The sequence below is a fragment of the Calonectris borealis genome, chromosome 2 (genome assembly GCF_964195595.1).
Source record: "Calonectris borealis chromosome 2, bCalBor7.hap1.2, whole genome shotgun sequence".
NCBI classification, from domain to species: domain Eukaryota; kingdom Metazoa; phylum Chordata; class Aves; order Procellariiformes; family Procellariidae; genus Calonectris; species Calonectris borealis.
Window position 1 is genome coordinate 22,804,841 of NC_134313.1, and position 17,343 is coordinate 22,822,183.

Here is a 17,343-nt window from a genome sequence, read left to right on the forward strand (position 1 = left end):
ACCCGTTCCTTTCTTTCCTTATAAGGTCGAGGTTTGTCTCCGAGCCCTGTCTGGACCACGTTCATTTATGGTTCTTAATTTCAAGGGTAATCATTACTAGGGTCTAACAATGCTACACACCGGCAAACACAATACCTCCTAGTTACCTAACTCCTAAGCAACGAGTCTTCATTCTTTAGAATTAAAGAAGCGAGTAGTATGGAATAGTAGGTACTGTAACAAACTGTACCTACTGCATCAATTCCCCCCTTTGAGACTTACGATGTTGAGCATCATGAGTCTCACACCATTCACTTATAAGCATTTGGTCTACGAAAAGACATACATTGAATCATACAACAAGTAATTATAACTAAGATGACGATCAGTATTGCAAATAAGAACAACTGTCTGAGCCAATTTAAATTTGGAAGCCATGAAAATTCTCGGGTTAAAAGTTCCCAGATATTTTGATTTCTATTCCATTTTGGCAGTAAAAATTGGGATTCAGCTTTACTGATCGCCACAACTAATATCCACAGGCTCCATATTTTCTAATCCTAAACCCACAATTCCTAATTAATTTGGTTCCCCTAGTAAGTGTTTTGTTACCTCTTTTGCCTTGTTGGTTTGACACGGGAAAGCTTTGAAAAATCTATTTGCCAATACTCACCAGGAGTTACGCCTTTCCGTACCTCTCCAGGAGGGGGTCGGATTTGTATTTTCGGATTGTTCCTAAGACAAATCTCACATTTATTACTCATACCTTTAGCAATCAATAACATTTTAGTCCCTATTGCGTATCGTTTTACCGACTCGACCATTGCTTCTGCTCCCATATGTGTCTCAGCATGGGTTGTGACCATCAATTTCTTCATGATTTCAGGAGTTACTATACATTGTCAATGTGAAGTAATCCATCATCCTTGATCATTCTTTTTGCACTGTAATAGCTCAGCCAACTTATTTTCTTTTTCGTTATGATTTGGGGATTCTATTTGAATTTCTTTTGATGGAATTAAAACATAGATTGTGGTATTTAGCGCCACATGCTTGGCAGCTTCATCTGCTTTTCAATTTCCTTGTATTACTTTTGAGTTTCCTCTTTGATGTGCTTTACAATGAATCACAGCAATTTCTTTGGGTTTTTTGTACTGCTTCCAATAAATTTAAAATCTCTGTTCCATACTTTATAGGTGAGCTACTGGCAGACAAAAGTTCTCGCTCTTTCCATATCACTCCATGGGCATGAACAACTGCAAAAGCATATTTGGAGTCTGTATAAATATTAAGTCTTTTACCTTTAGCCGGCCAATTCCTTGGTCAGGGCTGCTGCAAAGATGGTTGGGCTATTTTTAAACCCTTGTGGCAGCACAGTCCAGCAGAGCTGAGTTCTCCTCCCAGTCAACGGATCTTCCCATTCAAAGGCAAAAATCTTTTGACTGTTTTCTTCCAGAGCTATACAAAAGAAAGCATCTTTCAAACCTAAAACTGAGAAATGTGCATTTGATTCATTGATAGTTGTTAGCAGCGTATGTGGATTAGGGACTACTGGATGAATGTCCACCACTAATTGACTTATTGCTCTTAAATCTTGAACCAACCTGTATCCTTGGTTATGTGGCTTTTTCACTAGAAGGATAGGAGTAATCGGATTGACATTCTCTTAAAAGTCCATATTTGAGAAAATTATTTATTATTAGTTCCAAACCTTTTCTGGCTTCTTTACTAATAGGATATTGTTTCTTTCTTACTGGTTGAACTCTTGTTTTCAATTCAACTTTTACGGGTTCCACATTTTTGCTCTTCCTGGTTTCTCTGTCGCCCAAACAAAAGGGTAAACTGCATCTTTAATTTCTTCTGGTATTTCTTCAGATTCTTCTGTGTTTGTCTGTAATAAATAAACTTGGGCTTGCCAGGCATTATCTTCAGGAAAATGAACTTGGATTTTTCCTTTCCTAAAGTTAATTTGTGCTCCCAATTTAGTCAATAAATTCCGTCCTAAGAGAGGCATGGTACATTCCGGTATATATAAAAATTCATGCATCAATGTTTTTACTCCAATTTTACACTTTAAAGGTTTCAAAAAAGGCCTTCCTTCTTTCTTTCCTGTGACCCCAACAACAGATACATTAAATTTACTCATTGGTCCTTTACATGTATTTATAACAGAATATTTTGCTCCAGTGTCCACTAAAAAATCAACTACTTTGTCTCCCAGCTTTACTGGAACCAGGGGCTCAGCTGGGAGAATATAATTTTCTGCTCCCGGTCCCCATCATTCAGAATCCTCTCCCAACATAAGTAGATCAGCTGCAGGTGGAATTTGCTGTGGCTGAATCACAGCAACTTTCTTATTCTCTGAACACGCATTTTTCCAGTGTCCTTGCTTCTTACATACAGCACATTGATTGATCCCTAACGGAGTAGACTGTTTAAATATATTTCCACATCCTCTGCCTCTGCCCCTTAAGTACCCTTTGCTTTTACCTCTCAAATATCCTCTGCCCCTACCTCCAGCAGATCCTTGGGCATTCACAAAAGCAGCCGCAAGAATAGCAGCTTTCTGTTTCCTATTTTTTTTCCTTTCATTTTCCATATTTCCAATTAGTTCCATCCTCTTTTCTTTAGGAGTTAATAAATTATTTAAAAGAATTTGAATGTCTTGCCAATCTGGATTATGACTTTTAATAATTGTCTTAAAAGATCTATATGCCTTTTCAGGATTTTCCCTATATGATCCTGCCAATTCTTTCCAATTCATCAAATTAGAAGTAGTAAAAGGTATTTTCACAAACACTGGTTCCCCCCTTAGGCCCACAGCCTGACGAAGGGGTGCTAATAAAACAGACCCCTGTTGGGTCCTAGTTCTGCCAGCTATTGGACTAAATGTATTAATTCCCCTTGCTTCAGTTTCAAAACTTTCATTTTTAGTCGGTGCCACCAATATTTGTATATCTTCTTCCTCTTCTCCTAGTTTTAAACACTGTTTTCCTATACTACAAGCAGAACAACAATGCATTTTTGGTTCCTTGTCCTCCATCATCATCATCACATTAGAATCTGAGTCTAAAAGTTTACATTTCTGCCGAATTTCATGATCATTTCTCAAGGTAAAGAACAAGTCCACATAAGGGACCTCATCCCATTTACCCTGTTGTCGACAAAATAACATAAGTTGCAAGATAATATTATATTGCAAAGTTCCCAATTTTGGCCATTTCACCTCATCTTCTAATTTATACATTGACCACCATTTAGTATAATACTCAATTAATTTCTCCTTTTTCAAAGGATTTTCCCCAAATTTTCCCCGGTGTTTTATGATGCATCCAAGGGGAGAGCAAGGTGTTACTTTAGACTACTGAGTTCCCATATTTTTGCCCAAAAAGAACGTTCTTAACCATGATTTCATATACTCCAGTCGTCACTGTCAAACGTATATGAATGTACCCTTTTTACCTTTGGTGCCACAATTTCATATACTCCAGTCATCACTGTCAAACGTATTACCTTTTACCTTTGGCCACAATTCCTTACCAAATGCATGCACAATTTTATACCCCAGAACAATATCTCATTTACCTTAGCGTTGCACCGTTGAGTCGCTCACCTGCTGTGGTTGGGGAGGATACTCATGGAGTCCCCCATCAAAAGGTCGGTGTGCGCTGGAGTCCAGAGAGCAGGGTCTCCCCACTGAGAGCCGGCAAGTCGATGCGGGCGAGGCTTCACAGCAGTCCCACCTGGGTCACCAAAAACTGTTGTCCGACAAGCGAATTCGTGCCTGGTGTGCAAGTAACCAATTCCACACGCTCAGGAGAGATACTGTTTTATTCAGGCCTGGGTGCTCGGTGGCCTTGCCACGAATCAAGCACACCTGGTCTAATCATCTTTCTGTTTATATCCATGCTTCTCATACATATTTTAAGTTTCTCTTTTACGTATTCATTAAATTTCCAAGAACTAATTACAATATTACATCATCCTAGACACATGCGCACTAAAGTCTTTAGGGTCTTCTTGAGGGTCTCGAGTGGTCTCTGGTGGTCGGTAGGGTAGTGAACTCTTCATGAACCCGTTCCTTTCTTTCCTTATAAGGTCGAGGTTTGTCTCCGAGCCCTGTCTGGACCACGTTCATTTATGGTTCTTAATTCCAAGGGTAATCATTACTAGGGTCTAACAATGCTACCAGCATTGTTTGCCACCGGCAAACACAATACCTGCTAGTTACCTAACTCCTAAGTAACAAGTCTTCATTCTTTAGAATTAAAGAAGCGAGTAGTATGGAATAGTAGGTACTGTAACAGACTGTACCTACTGCATCAGCTGGACCCTCCCGAAAGCCTGGCCCCGCTTTCTCCGGGCAAAGAGAACTCAAGCAGAAAGGGCCTGAAGCCAGGGCTCTGCCAGCAGCCTGTGCGCTGGCTCGCTGCAGTCGCTGGGCATTGGTGCTTCCCTGGAGGCGGTAGGTGGAGCTGCCGAGGGCAGTCTGTTTAAATAGCACTGTGTGGTGTGTGTTTAGGGCCATTTGGAGATAACCTGGTGCTCTGGGAGAAGGGTGGGTGGTGAAATACTCTCAGGCAAGAGCAACTTCCTGAGCTGAGGCCTCACTTTCGCCTTGTAGGCTCCCATGCCGCCCCACAACCTGGCTCAGCAGAAACTTTTGATCAAGGGGGGAAAAGTCGTGAACGATGACCACTCTGTGGTGGCTGATGTGTACGTGGAAGATGGAGTGGTGCAGCAGGTGGGACCGAACCTAAACCCTGAGCCACCCACTGGACTTGTCGTGCTGGATGCGACCAACAAGCTGGTGATCCCTGGGGGCATCGATACTCATACACACATGCAGTTCCCTTTTATGGGTAGCAGGTCAAAAGATGACTTCTATACAGGAACAAAGGTGGGTGCACATATGCGTGTTTGTGTGTCCATCTGAGCTTTCTTAGAAAGGTTATTCAATGTTACTTCTAAAAGAGAGAACAGTGTGAATCAAGCACAGGCAATTGTTACTGTCCCTTGGCTGGGACATTGTAATAAGCTTTTGGGGTACTCAGAGGTCCACCTTCAACGAGTATGTCATTTGGGTTCCTTCAGAGACTTTTCGGGCTGCGGGTGGCAAGTGTTAAGCGCAGTCATTTACCCTGACTGTTGCCATGCAGACTACAATTTGCACTGTTACATGCCACAAGCTTCATACTTTTCCGAGCAAAGGTTAACTAAAGCAACAATTTAACTCCCCAGTGCATTGGGAGCGCTTCTGTGGTCATCTGATCTTTCTCCTCTGTTAGCATGGGGGAATGCAAGCTTTTCTTCTGTCATTCACTTCTGCTCTTACTGTGTGTTGCGGTGAAAGTCCAGGTCAAATACACTTTCTAAAAGTATCTCATTCCTCCCAGTTTTACACTTGCAGTGGGTTTTTTCAGCTTTTTAGTTGATCTCATTACATTCCCTGCATTAGCAGTGTATCAATTACTAGTGTTAACAGTATTATGCATCATCTCCATACAGTAAAAATACTCATACAAAGCTCCCTAAAATTTGTAAGGTACTTTTCTAAAAGCTTTACTGTGCAGGCTGAAATCCTTTGCCCACGGAAGGGATCATATTGCCCTACTTGGCTTGTCTGTTAGCTAGCATCCTCAGAGAGCCTGTTATATCCTGTCCCTCTCACCACAGAACTGCGGTTTGCTAAAAAGCAGAAAGCACTAGTGCATCCCTTCTGAAGAAATGGATTTCACTGATGTACATTTTTTCTGATGTGCAAAATACTAATTTGCCTCTTTGAAATAGTTGAATTAAGTTAAATTCAACTCCTTTTGACAAATGGTGTGGTGCAGTAACCACACAACTTTTAAGAACCTTTAAAGTTTGCAGTCCTGCTTAGATTGACCGTGTTCTTTAACAGGAAATTTCATTTCTTGCTTGCCCCATCATGTCATGAGAGTGTGAGTTAGATTGTTTGAGTGGCGTAATTGTACATTTCCATAGTCTAACAAGGATTTGGCTTTTTTTAATGTTGAGCCCAGAGTACTGAAGGGAGGGCTACAAATGTCCTGTATGCTATCCTTAAATTACTGGCATATTTCTTTCAATAACAATATTTATTCCAACTCAAGGTAGATTTGCTGGCGTTCCTGCTATATTTGGAATGGAAATATTTTACACTGGATAGTTCTAAGCACTAGAACTGTTCTTCTCAATGAGCACAGAAGTTATTGCCTGTTCAGAGTTCAAGGAGCGTCTGGATGACGCTCTTAGTCATATGGTTTAGTTTTAGGTAGTCCTGCGAGGAGCAGGGAGTTGGACTCAATGATCCTTATGGGTCCTTTCCAGTTTGAGATATTCTATGATTCTATAGTGACTCATTATAATAGACTGTAATTATTCTGCAAAACTTTGACAAAAAATTATTTTGTCCATCACAGGAGATCTTTCCTGCTATACCAAAATGGCTGCTATGTCAAACATAACATGTCTCTCCAAGTTAGACGTAAGATAAGATATAAAAGGAAAGCTACAGCATTGAATTTCCACCTCCAAAACCAATAGCTGGAAAAGGATTATAAATTTGATCATGGGATTTTTTTTCCCCAAACTAAGATTCTTCTGTAGCTATCTGGTAGAAATGAGAGAATCTATTATTATATGGGCCTCACAATGCTGTCTTTTTCAGATGTCCTGAAAAAAATTGTAGTTACCAAAATGGCTTCCACAAGCAGTTTTTGGACTTCACACTGCTTTTTGTGATAAATGGAGAGAAAAAAATCAAGTCCAAAATGTCTGTTCTGCTTGTCTACAGGCATCACAAAGTATGTTTCCTGGCTGAATGAAGTGCAGAATTTGATTTCTGGAATACTTAGTTTACATAATTTACAGTACACAGAAATACATATTAATGTTTTGTCATTTTCTGCAACAATCCTTTATTTTTCTGTGAAGACCATTTTTGTAAACTAATTATCAACAATGTATTTAGAAATTTGACATCGCAAGAGAAACCAAACAAATGTGACTTGAAGCCAGAAGATGATTTTGGTTGACAAGAGAAAACATGTGAAAGAAACAGCAATGACTGTGGCTTTCTTTTAAGACATCTGCTTGAGGTTTAAGTGATCTCATTCTTCAAGTGCCTCCATTGACTTTAAAGGGAACCGAAGATGCAGACTAACTCAGATGTAGGTGCCCACACCGTAAATCCCAAATTAAAGGAGATGATAAATTGTGTGCTAACTTGCAAAAAAAGTACTGATTTCAGTTAGCATATAGGTGTTTTGAATAACTTTTTGAGGCACTGGACAGAGAAACTGCAAATCGGAGACTGCATACACAAAACAGGATGTCCAGATAGTCACTTTGCTGCCTAAAAGAAGACTCTAGATCCAGCCTAGTGAATGAGATGTCAAAAATTTAGATATTGTAGACCTTCTTAACCCAGGTCAAAGCATGGAAAGTGCGATTTACTCAAGGTCATAGTCTGACAAGTATTTTGGCAAGAGAATCAGAGAGACAAAGTTGTGTTCCAACTATTGCAAAATGTGCTACAATGATTAGCTAAGATTTACCCATTCAGTTGAATAAATAAAGGCACAGAATACGTCTTTTTACAAAGAGGGGGGAAAAAAGATGTTAGGGGGAAAAAAGAGACTCTGAGTGGAGTTGTGGAACCAATGACTTTTTTTTTTTCTTGAAGTTTATAAATATTCTTTAATTCTAAATCCTGTTTAACAAATAAGAAGTCAATCTGTCTTGTTGAAAAAAAATTTTGAAAGTTTGAACAACAACTCGTGGAGAAAGTGTTCTGCAGAATTCATCACAGATTCACAAATATTTATGTCACTATCCAAACTTCTTTTTTTGCAAAATATTCTGACATATTTATAATTGTGCTTCTGATTGCTGGAGAGAAGGAATGAAGAGACTGATTGATCTAGAAATAGGAAGAAAAATTTAGCATGAATTTGAACTGTCTATATTTTGATCTGAATTGTTTGTACCTGTTGTGCAAAGGGATGTTGTTCAGAGCAATCGAGAGGATTTCTCTGGCTAATTTGGAAGATTGCAACAATTACAGCAAAGGAATTTCTATATTGGATCAATTTCTGTTAGTCGAGGATCTGGTTTCTGGGAGTGATTAATAAAGATCCTTCAAAGGAAAAAAGAAAGTAATAATTCAATTGTCCATAAAGGAGAGTGAAAATTATTGGTTCAAAAGCAATTTTTGATCCTCATAACATACATAAAGTAAAATTTTTGATTTATATGGAGGATGTAAATACCTCATTCTGTTTCAAAACCTGCTATGCAGTTTTACTAAATTATACCCTGCCAGTAACAAAAATAATTTTAAAATACTTTAAAAATCCTTTTGGTGTTAGGCAAGAGTTTGGGGATTTTCACACTGGATTTTCAGACTGAATCTGTTTTTTTTTTTCATTGTGTATCTGCCCCTTAATACTTTCCTGTCACACAGGCTTGTGTTTTTCAGCTACGTAGGCTCTGAGGAAGCATTTCTCAAGTTGACTATGGTCTTCTGGTGCTCTTCTTTCTCAGTGATCCCACCCGCTGAAGGAAACTCACTGATACATGAATGCTGCAGACTCATCTCCAAATCTTTGATCAGATTTTGTACATGTGTGAAAACTTCTTCTTCAGTCTGAGAATTTCCCCATGATTCTCCTGAATACCTACCTGTTCGAGAACATCCTCCTCAAAGGAGGTGAAATTAATCTCCACAATCATTTTGCAAATTCAGATTTTACTCAGGGAAACTCTTCAGTGGCTTTCGGCTTTTCCGTGTATCGAGATGAATTGTTGCACGGGGAATCGGAGAGGGTGGGAGGAAAATTGCATTCTCTCTGATTGCAAAATATTAACTTTCTTGCTTTCAGGCTGCTATAGCAGGAGGAACCACTATGATAATCGACTTTGCCATCCCTCAGAAAGGCTGTTCTCTTATTGAAGCCTTTGATACATGGAAAAGCTGGGCAGACCCTAAAGTCTGCTGTGATTATGCACTGCACGTGGCAGTTACGTGGTGGAGCAACAAGGTAGGCACAATAGCTGATTTTCAATTCCATGAATTGGTACCACACCTACTTTGAATTAGTCCTCACTTGCTAAATATAGCTTACTGACAGTGTAATAGTTAGTGTATTTTTGTGTGTAAAAACTACATTTGAAATAGTCCACATCCTTCTAAAAGTACATGTATTTGAAAAAATAAAGAAAGTCTACAGATAGCCTACAACTTTGGATAATACTGCACAAAGTTAAAGGAAAAGGAAGCAGTTGTGCAAGACCAAGACCAGGAAGGCCAGAATGGGCAAGAGGTGTTTGCATAAATTTTGGCTTTTGTTACTTGAACACTTGATAATCTATGCTCCTGTTGAGTCTTGGTGTTACTTTTTTTTTAAATAAGGTTATACATGAAAAATACGGTACTTAACTTTATTTGTAAAGGAAGAGTTCTATTCCTGAGTGACTGCAGTAATATCTCCTTAAAGTGAAGCGGGACTGGAGCCAATAATCACTTGAATGTGAGATTATCTAAAAAACCTTATTGGAATTTACATATGTGAGAATCGTCCTTGTTGTGTGAATGTTTGCTGATAGCCTGACAGCTTTACTGAATAAATTAACTTTTCAGGTGCTTGACATCTCTCTGAACCTGACCCAGGTTTTACAAGACCACTTTGGATCCTCAGAGAACATGCATCAGCACATAGATATAAAGTAAATTCCATTTTTAAATATGAGTAATTCCTCTACTTTTTAACTTTTAAAATATATAAACCAAAGACTTCACTCTGCAAACACCCCATCTTTGGTATTCTGTGCACTGAGCACTAAATAAACTGACCCCAACTTGTAAAGCAAAGACATAAAATAAATTCTCCAGTGAAGTTTGAGGAATGTGCATTTGAAACAGCCTTAGCAGAGAAGAGTGGAATTGTACTGAAAAATCCAATAAAACTAGGGAGGTGTAAATCAATGAAATGTTCTGGTTTATGTTAACTGTTTTTAAAGGCCAAGATTGAAAGAAAAAAGAAAGATCTGATGTTTTGTAGCTGTAAAAGACCTGGGTAAAGAAGACTTCGATATTTCATGCCTTTCTAATTAGCTATCATCTCCTCAGGATTTAATTTGTAGTATTGATTAAAAACATACATTCTTTGCAATGCCTTCCCTTATTCACAGTAATTAGCTAAGAAGAAAATAAATGACGTGCCTCTGTATTTGCGCCAGAGCAGGGCCTTATGTCAGGTATTTATTTGTTTGATAATTCCCACTCAAGATATGCTCTGGATAAGTCCTCCTCTGGATAAGTCCAGAAAATTTCCTTGAGTTTTATATCAATCTCTCACTTTTCTTGGGAAGATCCAACCAGATTATTAGAGAGAAGATGAAAAATAATGTTTTACTTCTTGAAAGGAATTCATCCCATGGAAATTGTAATAACATCACAGATACACGTCAATTACTGTCACCATCATTTTACTGGGAAGGGAGAGCCAAAGTTAGGTAATGAATAGTTCTAGCTAACCAGCTGCACAAGAAACCTTTGGGCTAAAATCTGCATCTTTCTTTCTTTGGGACATAATGTTTTGCTGGGCTTCACAGACTCTAGCAGAAGCAGGGAATCCTATTAAGGAGGGCATATAAGAAAAAAAGCAAGCTTGCAGCTAGAGTTTGAGAGTTTTGTTGGATGACAAAATATTTCAAAAGGCTGTGTGTTGTTTGGAGTCAGGACAAAGCTCTGTCACTCTGTTATTTGCCAGAAACTGAAGCCTATTACGATCCAATTTTGAAAAGAAATTTTGCACAATTTCCATACTCTATAAGTTGGATACATTTATTGTAATATTGGACAGGGTGTTTTCAACATCAGGAGGTTTGTTTGGAATAAAATTCTGCTTCACTATTTTTTAAAAAAGCATTCCCTTCCTGCAATTTGCCTCTCGTTTCTGCACTGCAGTGGTACTGGTTTATATACTTCGAGAATCAATTTGATACAAGAAGAAGAGATAAGTCAGTCTTTATATATGTGACTTAGGCTGTTTGGACTGACTGTATGTTTGATGGGTGAGTAAAGGCTCACCCTGTTTGGACTGAACATATGTTTGATGGGTGAATAAAGGCTCACCCTTCATACTTACAATTCCTTTATACAAAATTATTAACAGGTAAAATATAATATTGCTGTTTTTTGAAAATTGCTGACTGTCTTTCAGGTGAAGGAAGAAATGAAAAGTCTTGTTCAAAAGAAAGGCGTCAACTCCTTCAAGATGTTTATGGCCTATAAAGATATATATATGGTCAATGATGAGGAGTTATATGCAGCCTTTTCCTGCTGTAAGGAACTTGGAGCAGTTGCTCAAGTCCATGCAGAGAATGGGGAGCTAATTGCACAGGTAGGCATTTGACATTTTGTCCATCAAAGACAGGAATATAAATGGTCCTGTTATCTAAGCACTTCAATATATGTATTAGTACCATCGTTGTATCATAGCAAAAGGCTTTTCTACCCTATTTTATTTCCATGGAACTGAAGGCAAACATCTTGTCCAAGATCCTAAAGGATGCTTGTGGTGGGCTAAGAAATTGTAACCTGGAGTCCTGGGTTCAGGGTAGACAGAAGGCAAATGATCCTGTTATAATGAAAGTTATACTTGCAGTATAATATATATACTTGCTGCAATATAATATGTATACTTGACTGACAAAGAAGGCATCAGTCAGAGCCTGACCATCGACCAGGTCAAAGGGGGAGCACTCAGCCAAGTATTTAGATAGAGAGACCCTAGGTCTCTCCAAACATAGTCAGCTCATCAGGAGTGAATCCAGAAGTATGGAGAAAGCTTCACTGACTGAGCACAAAAGTCTCAATGTCCCTCTATGCATAGTTAGCCTCGCTTCACGCTTGTTACTGCCATCTTAGTGCTGTGTGGAGGCACTGGGAGTATAACTACACTGATGGCTTCGAGTTTCTTCAACTCTTCTACTCAACAGTGCTTTGACTCTGCCCAGGTCCCATAATGGAAATGAATTTATTGCTAAGTGATCTCAAATCAGCAAAGCATAAGTTCCTGGAATATAGTGAGGACAAAATCTTATGCTTCTTAAAACCTTGGAGCCTCATTCAGAGGCTCTGGAGTGTATCTTTGTGCTTAGTAAGGATCTTACCATTTTTTTTTTTCAATGAGGGGTTAGTACTGTTATCTCAGTTACCGGCTGTGGTCATTTAAGAGTACATATTGAGAAAGAGGTAGAATTTTCAAAAGCAGTGATTTATCCCTGCAAGCCAGTGGAGTGTGTTCTTTGAAGTCACTTAGGTGTTCTGAGACCTGTGTTTATTGAGAGATATATTGGATTTCAGATAACACAACAATAACTTCTCTTGAAAAAAAATCATAACTGCCTTTTTTTTTTCCTCCAACTAGCTGCAGTGGCTGCTTTAGGATCCATTTGGCTGACAGCATGTTCATGACACTATGGTTCCACTCTGACCTGTTTTTCAGGGTGCAAAGAAGATGCTGGCCATGGGAGTAACTGGCCCTGAGGGGCATGAGCTGTGTCGTCCTGAAGAAGTGGAAGCTGAAGCTACACAGAGAGCAATTACCATAGCAAATGCTGTAAACTGCCCCCTTTTTGTAGTCCATGTAATGAGCAAATCTGCAGCAAGGGTGATAAGTAATGCACGAAGAGAAGGTAAAAGTCCTAATTCTTTTATGCTTGGTCAGTGGCATTGGAGGAAGGGTCGTGGAAAACCAAACATAGCATCAGTGTCCTACTTGTCATGGGTGCCATAACCCTCAGAACATGGGTGAATTTCTTGGAGTGAGATGTCTAAACTATCTGTGTGTGTTGTGGGGCCCAAGGGGAGCTAAGCAGTGTGGAAGAACAGCAACTGAGATTGAGACTGTCCCTTCTCCCTGGAGCAAACATTTTTCTCCTTCGTACTGTACCTCCAAGGTCAAAGTAATGGCCAGGACAGCATTGTTGCATTAAAAATGATGCGACCATCCAAGACAATATATGCTCTGCTATTCCCGTCCCTTGACTTATAGTCTGCAAGCTATTATTACCAGCTATTTAGATGAGAAGTTCTACAACAGAGACCACACCATGTTTTTACAGACAGTGCCATGTCATGACCAGGACTCTATTCACTGGGCACTTAGAAATCACAGTGATGGTAACAGTGTCTGAAAGCCTCGATTCCCTCCAGGGAAGGGTTTCTCAGGTCATACACTGCAGGGTTCATGAATAGTTCTGGTCAGCCAAGGGAACCTGACTCTCTTGACCATCTGTTGGTCAGGCTGGAAGCAACCTTTGACTAGACTGTAGGGATTCAGGATGTTTTTACCTCCTCATCTATAAGTTCATCCAGAGTAGCCTGTGGAACCACTGCGCTGTGAGGAGACATTATGTGGGTGGAAGGAGCAGGACAGAGGCACGTGATTTGGAGGGCCTAAAACGTTATGGAATACCTGTCCTTGTTATCCTTTTACATCTCAGCTTGTGTTCATCTGACCCAACATGAATTGCATACAGACCTCAGTTTCCTTATTTCTTGACTTTAGATAATGCTTACACTGGGGGTGTAGATTGTTAATATCAAAATGCAAAGTATTAGAGCTTGAGGAAAGTGCAATCAAAACCAGCATGATATCATTGTGCTAATATAGATAGATATGTTTATGTGGAATATGTATTGATTATGACTTCTAGTAAGACTTACCAGTAATTCAAGTTTATAAAAGAATCTACCAGAATATTTTTTACTAGCACATCTTTTGGTACTGTGCTATATTAGATTCCTCCACTAGATGACAGTGCTGCTGGTAATGTGGATTATATCCACAGTGTACGGTTATTTGTACATTCACAGGTGTGGTGTCAACATTAACTACAAGAGCTGTAACAACAGTTAAAATACCTAGATTAAAGATGAAACATTGGTTGTGAGCATAAAAGAGCAAAGATAGGAGGTGGTGTTTTATAACACAGTATTCAAGTACAAAATTCTATGCTGATAGTAAATACTGTAAAATATTGTTAGGCATGTGTGTTAGAATAGTCTGCAGTGCCAGTATGATAACTGACTTGATAACAGTATGCTTCTTCAATGTGTAAAAAGAAGAAATTGGTACAACTTATACTTATTGTGGTGCAAACTGGATTTTATAGCTTCCTGGGTTCATGCAGTCAGAATCATCAATGCTTGCCTTTGTGCACAGCAATCTAAAACATCTCTCCTTAATTATTACTTCCTATTTGCATGGAAGTATACTGTTTAGGAAACGGAAATCTAGGATTGATTAAGAAATTTCAAAAGATAGCTACACACAAAAGATAGTACCACAAAGGTAGGTACAATTATAGTTTTTAATGAGACTGATCTGTATAAATTCTGGCAATTATAAATTCATTGTTGTTAGTTTCAGTAAAAGTTATTTTCCATTCTTCAATTAAAAGTGATAATACAAAACAAGGAGTTCCAGACAAAAAAAAAAAAATTCTCAAAGTATTGTATGAATGACATAAATAAAGCCCATATATTTTGCTGAAAGATATGCAACTTGGACAGGTTAAAATCATTCTGATATGAAAGCTGTGTAAACTCCTAAATACAGGAGGGCTCTCAAGCATTTGAAATATACACTCTAATGCAGTTTATTCATCTTTTCAAGATTATTTCTCCATTTCTTGATGCTAGCTTCCTGCTATTTACAATTGTGAAATTGTTCATGATCCTTTCCAAGCACTTAGCAGGAAGTACAGTGTGTGGGTGCATATTCCTCCCTGCTCATGTCAGGGGAAGATTGATATCCCTTCCTATTCCATCACTGACCTCAGAAGGGGAGAGACTGATCTTCAGTGAGCGTAATCTATTTTCTGGGTGACAGTGTGATACCAGAGTTGAAGCATTGCTTCTCAAATTCTGTGGGATGGTGATTTTCCTAGTCAAAAATGTAAGTCAGAGCCCAGTTCTTCTTTGTCCCTCATTTAGCTATAGAAGGTGAACAATAATATTAGAGCTAGAGACCAAAGGCCTGATCCAGTTTGCTAAAGAGAGTAGGCATAATTCTGTTGTCTTCAGTAAGCTATGGCTCAGACCTTAAAGGCTAAAATCAATCACACAGGCTGTAAAAGGATACTAGTTCTTATACTAGAATAAGCAAACTTTAGGGGAATCACATGAGTGACCACCTTTCCTTCTCCCCTCCATCCCAAAGTCCACCATCTATGTCTGCTCTGATCTCCAGCAACACTGGCCACTGAAGGAACTCTCCAGATTGTAGCAGCATGTTTTTCATGTACATCAGCAACAGCTACATTGCTGCTGAATATTCAACAGGAAATCCAAGATTTCCATATTGTGACTGTGTTGAAGAGGGAGAGGTTAACTCATGCTCCCATTCTGTTCTTTTTGGGCCCGACCAGCCTGTTTGCCAAAAGCAATGGTTCACCATTTCTCCATTTGAGAGGGTCAAAGACAACACCTCTCTGTTCTTGCTCATCTCAGTGGGATGGTTCTTCATTTCTAGGCAGAACATGATCTTGAATCTTGCTAGAATAGGTAGAGGAACTGTCTGCTTCCACAGAAGGGCAGTCTGATTATCTCTGTGTGCTCAGTCTCATTCCCTTGAGTGGGAAGTCAAAGAGGATCCTCTTTCTGCTATTGTGTGTCTTCCCTACAATGAGAAGACAAGGCTCTAGAGCGCTGGTGTCAAGCAGTTGCAGCTCCCTCTCCTTGTTAGGACTACCTGATGTGAACTTACTGGGGAAAACTAATGTGGCCCTGTCACCCATTCCTTTGGCCAGTAACACCTACAGGGAAGCAAGGCTAATAAAATGTGATGTAGGGATATATGACTTATACTGCCTCCCACTTAAAAATGCTTTCATTCTAAGTGTACAGAAGACTAGAGATCATGTTCCTTTGCCCATTGAACTGTGCTGTTACAGCTAAGGAAATAAGACTTTCTAGTGCAGATTAGAACTGAAGAGCAGCATCTTACTAAAAAGTCAGTTTTTAAAAGGTTTCTCCCTTTTAAAAAAATGCATACAAAAATATGTACTTGGTCAGATTACAAGAAGCTTGCTTAGACTTATAAATTCGGTACCTCCTACCATCAGTCATGGCTTAGGTCTGCTCTTAGTGAGAGGAAGGGCATGCCCATAGCTATGGGTATACAGACTCTCAAGCTAATTCTGAGCACAGGAGTGCAACTAAAAATGCCAGCTTTTTAGCTGGCTCATGCAGGACAGCTCAAGTCCAGACTGTAGATAGCCTAATTGATGCAATGCTATGCCTGATTCAATAAACACTGCCTTGCAGTTCTGCTTCTTTCAGATCATAGCTGGTCAGTGAGTATCTTTGCCCCATATGACCTTATCTTAAGTGCTTCTGAAACTTTTACTAGAATAAGCACACAGGGACCAGTTTTTCAAGCCTGTAAATGTTAGTTGGTGTTTCTCAAGATTATAACTCTTTCTGAGTTCTGATAGGTGGTAAAATAAATTGCAGTTGCGTGTTCTTCTTTGTTATAAAGTAATTTATGTGAAAATAGCTCTTGCCAGCCAATTTGGGCATCTGATGAAGAAGCCACAAAATCCACAGCTAATTTCCAGCAGCTCAGAGATGTCAGAAAGACCAAACAGCAGAACATTTTATGCTTACTATTTTTATTGAATGCAGGAAAATATAACAAATGGAAAGACCTGATTTATTACTGCATTACTCCAGTTTTATGGCAGAAGCCAATTGAGCTAAAAGAGCCTTAATGCAGAATTTCCTTGTTATTTGAATTAAAGCACAGTCTTGATATTACTGATATATTCAGTCTGTCTAGTCACGGTCCAAATCAAATGCAATTGCACAGTCAGCAGAAGTGTCCAGATGTAGTCCGTTTAAACTGCAGTGTTCAGTCGCAAAATCACTTGAGGAAATGGCTTGTACTCTTCCCACTCATGGGAGCAAGCGGAGCTGCTCAGGTCAAATTCTGACTGCAGAAATACTGTCATCAGCTGTGGTACATGAGTTAGAATCAACTCAGCATATACAGCTGTGAGCTTGGAGACTTCATTTTTCTGTTATGAAACTGAGATAAGAAAATAATTTATGGAAGCTAAACATTTACTCCTTTCCTAGCATTTTAACTTTCATCATTTATAGCTACATCCTAAAGATTCATAGTTTAGGTTTGGGTGGAAGTTTCTTTAGCATATTTAGATGCAGTAGGAAAGACGCACATCACACCACACCACACTTCCTCCTCCCCTGATTTCCACTGACTTTGCTCATGAAAAATCTGTCCAAAGCCTAATAGGTAAATATAGGAGATTGGTTATATATAC

General features: G+C 39.1%; 1 protein-coding gene across 1 annotated transcript in view; it reads left to right on the forward strand.

Annotated features, from left to right (window-relative positions):
- Window positions 1-4,519: 4,519 nt before the first annotated feature.
- Window positions 4,520-17,343, forward strand: part of DPYS (dihydropyrimidinase) — a 32,055-nt gene continuing 19,231 nt past the window's right edge. Inside the window, exons 1-4 of the mRNA XM_075144578.1 lie at window positions 4,520-4,879; window positions 8,868-9,026; window positions 11,211-11,390; window positions 12,498-12,687. Of these exons, the coding sequence (XP_075000679.1) occupies window positions 4,610-4,879; window positions 8,868-9,026; window positions 11,211-11,390; window positions 12,498-12,687 (799 nt within the window). The 5' untranslated portion in view covers window positions 4,520-4,609. The remainder of the gene's footprint in view (window positions 4,880-8,867; window positions 9,027-11,210; window positions 11,391-12,497; window positions 12,688-17,343) is intronic.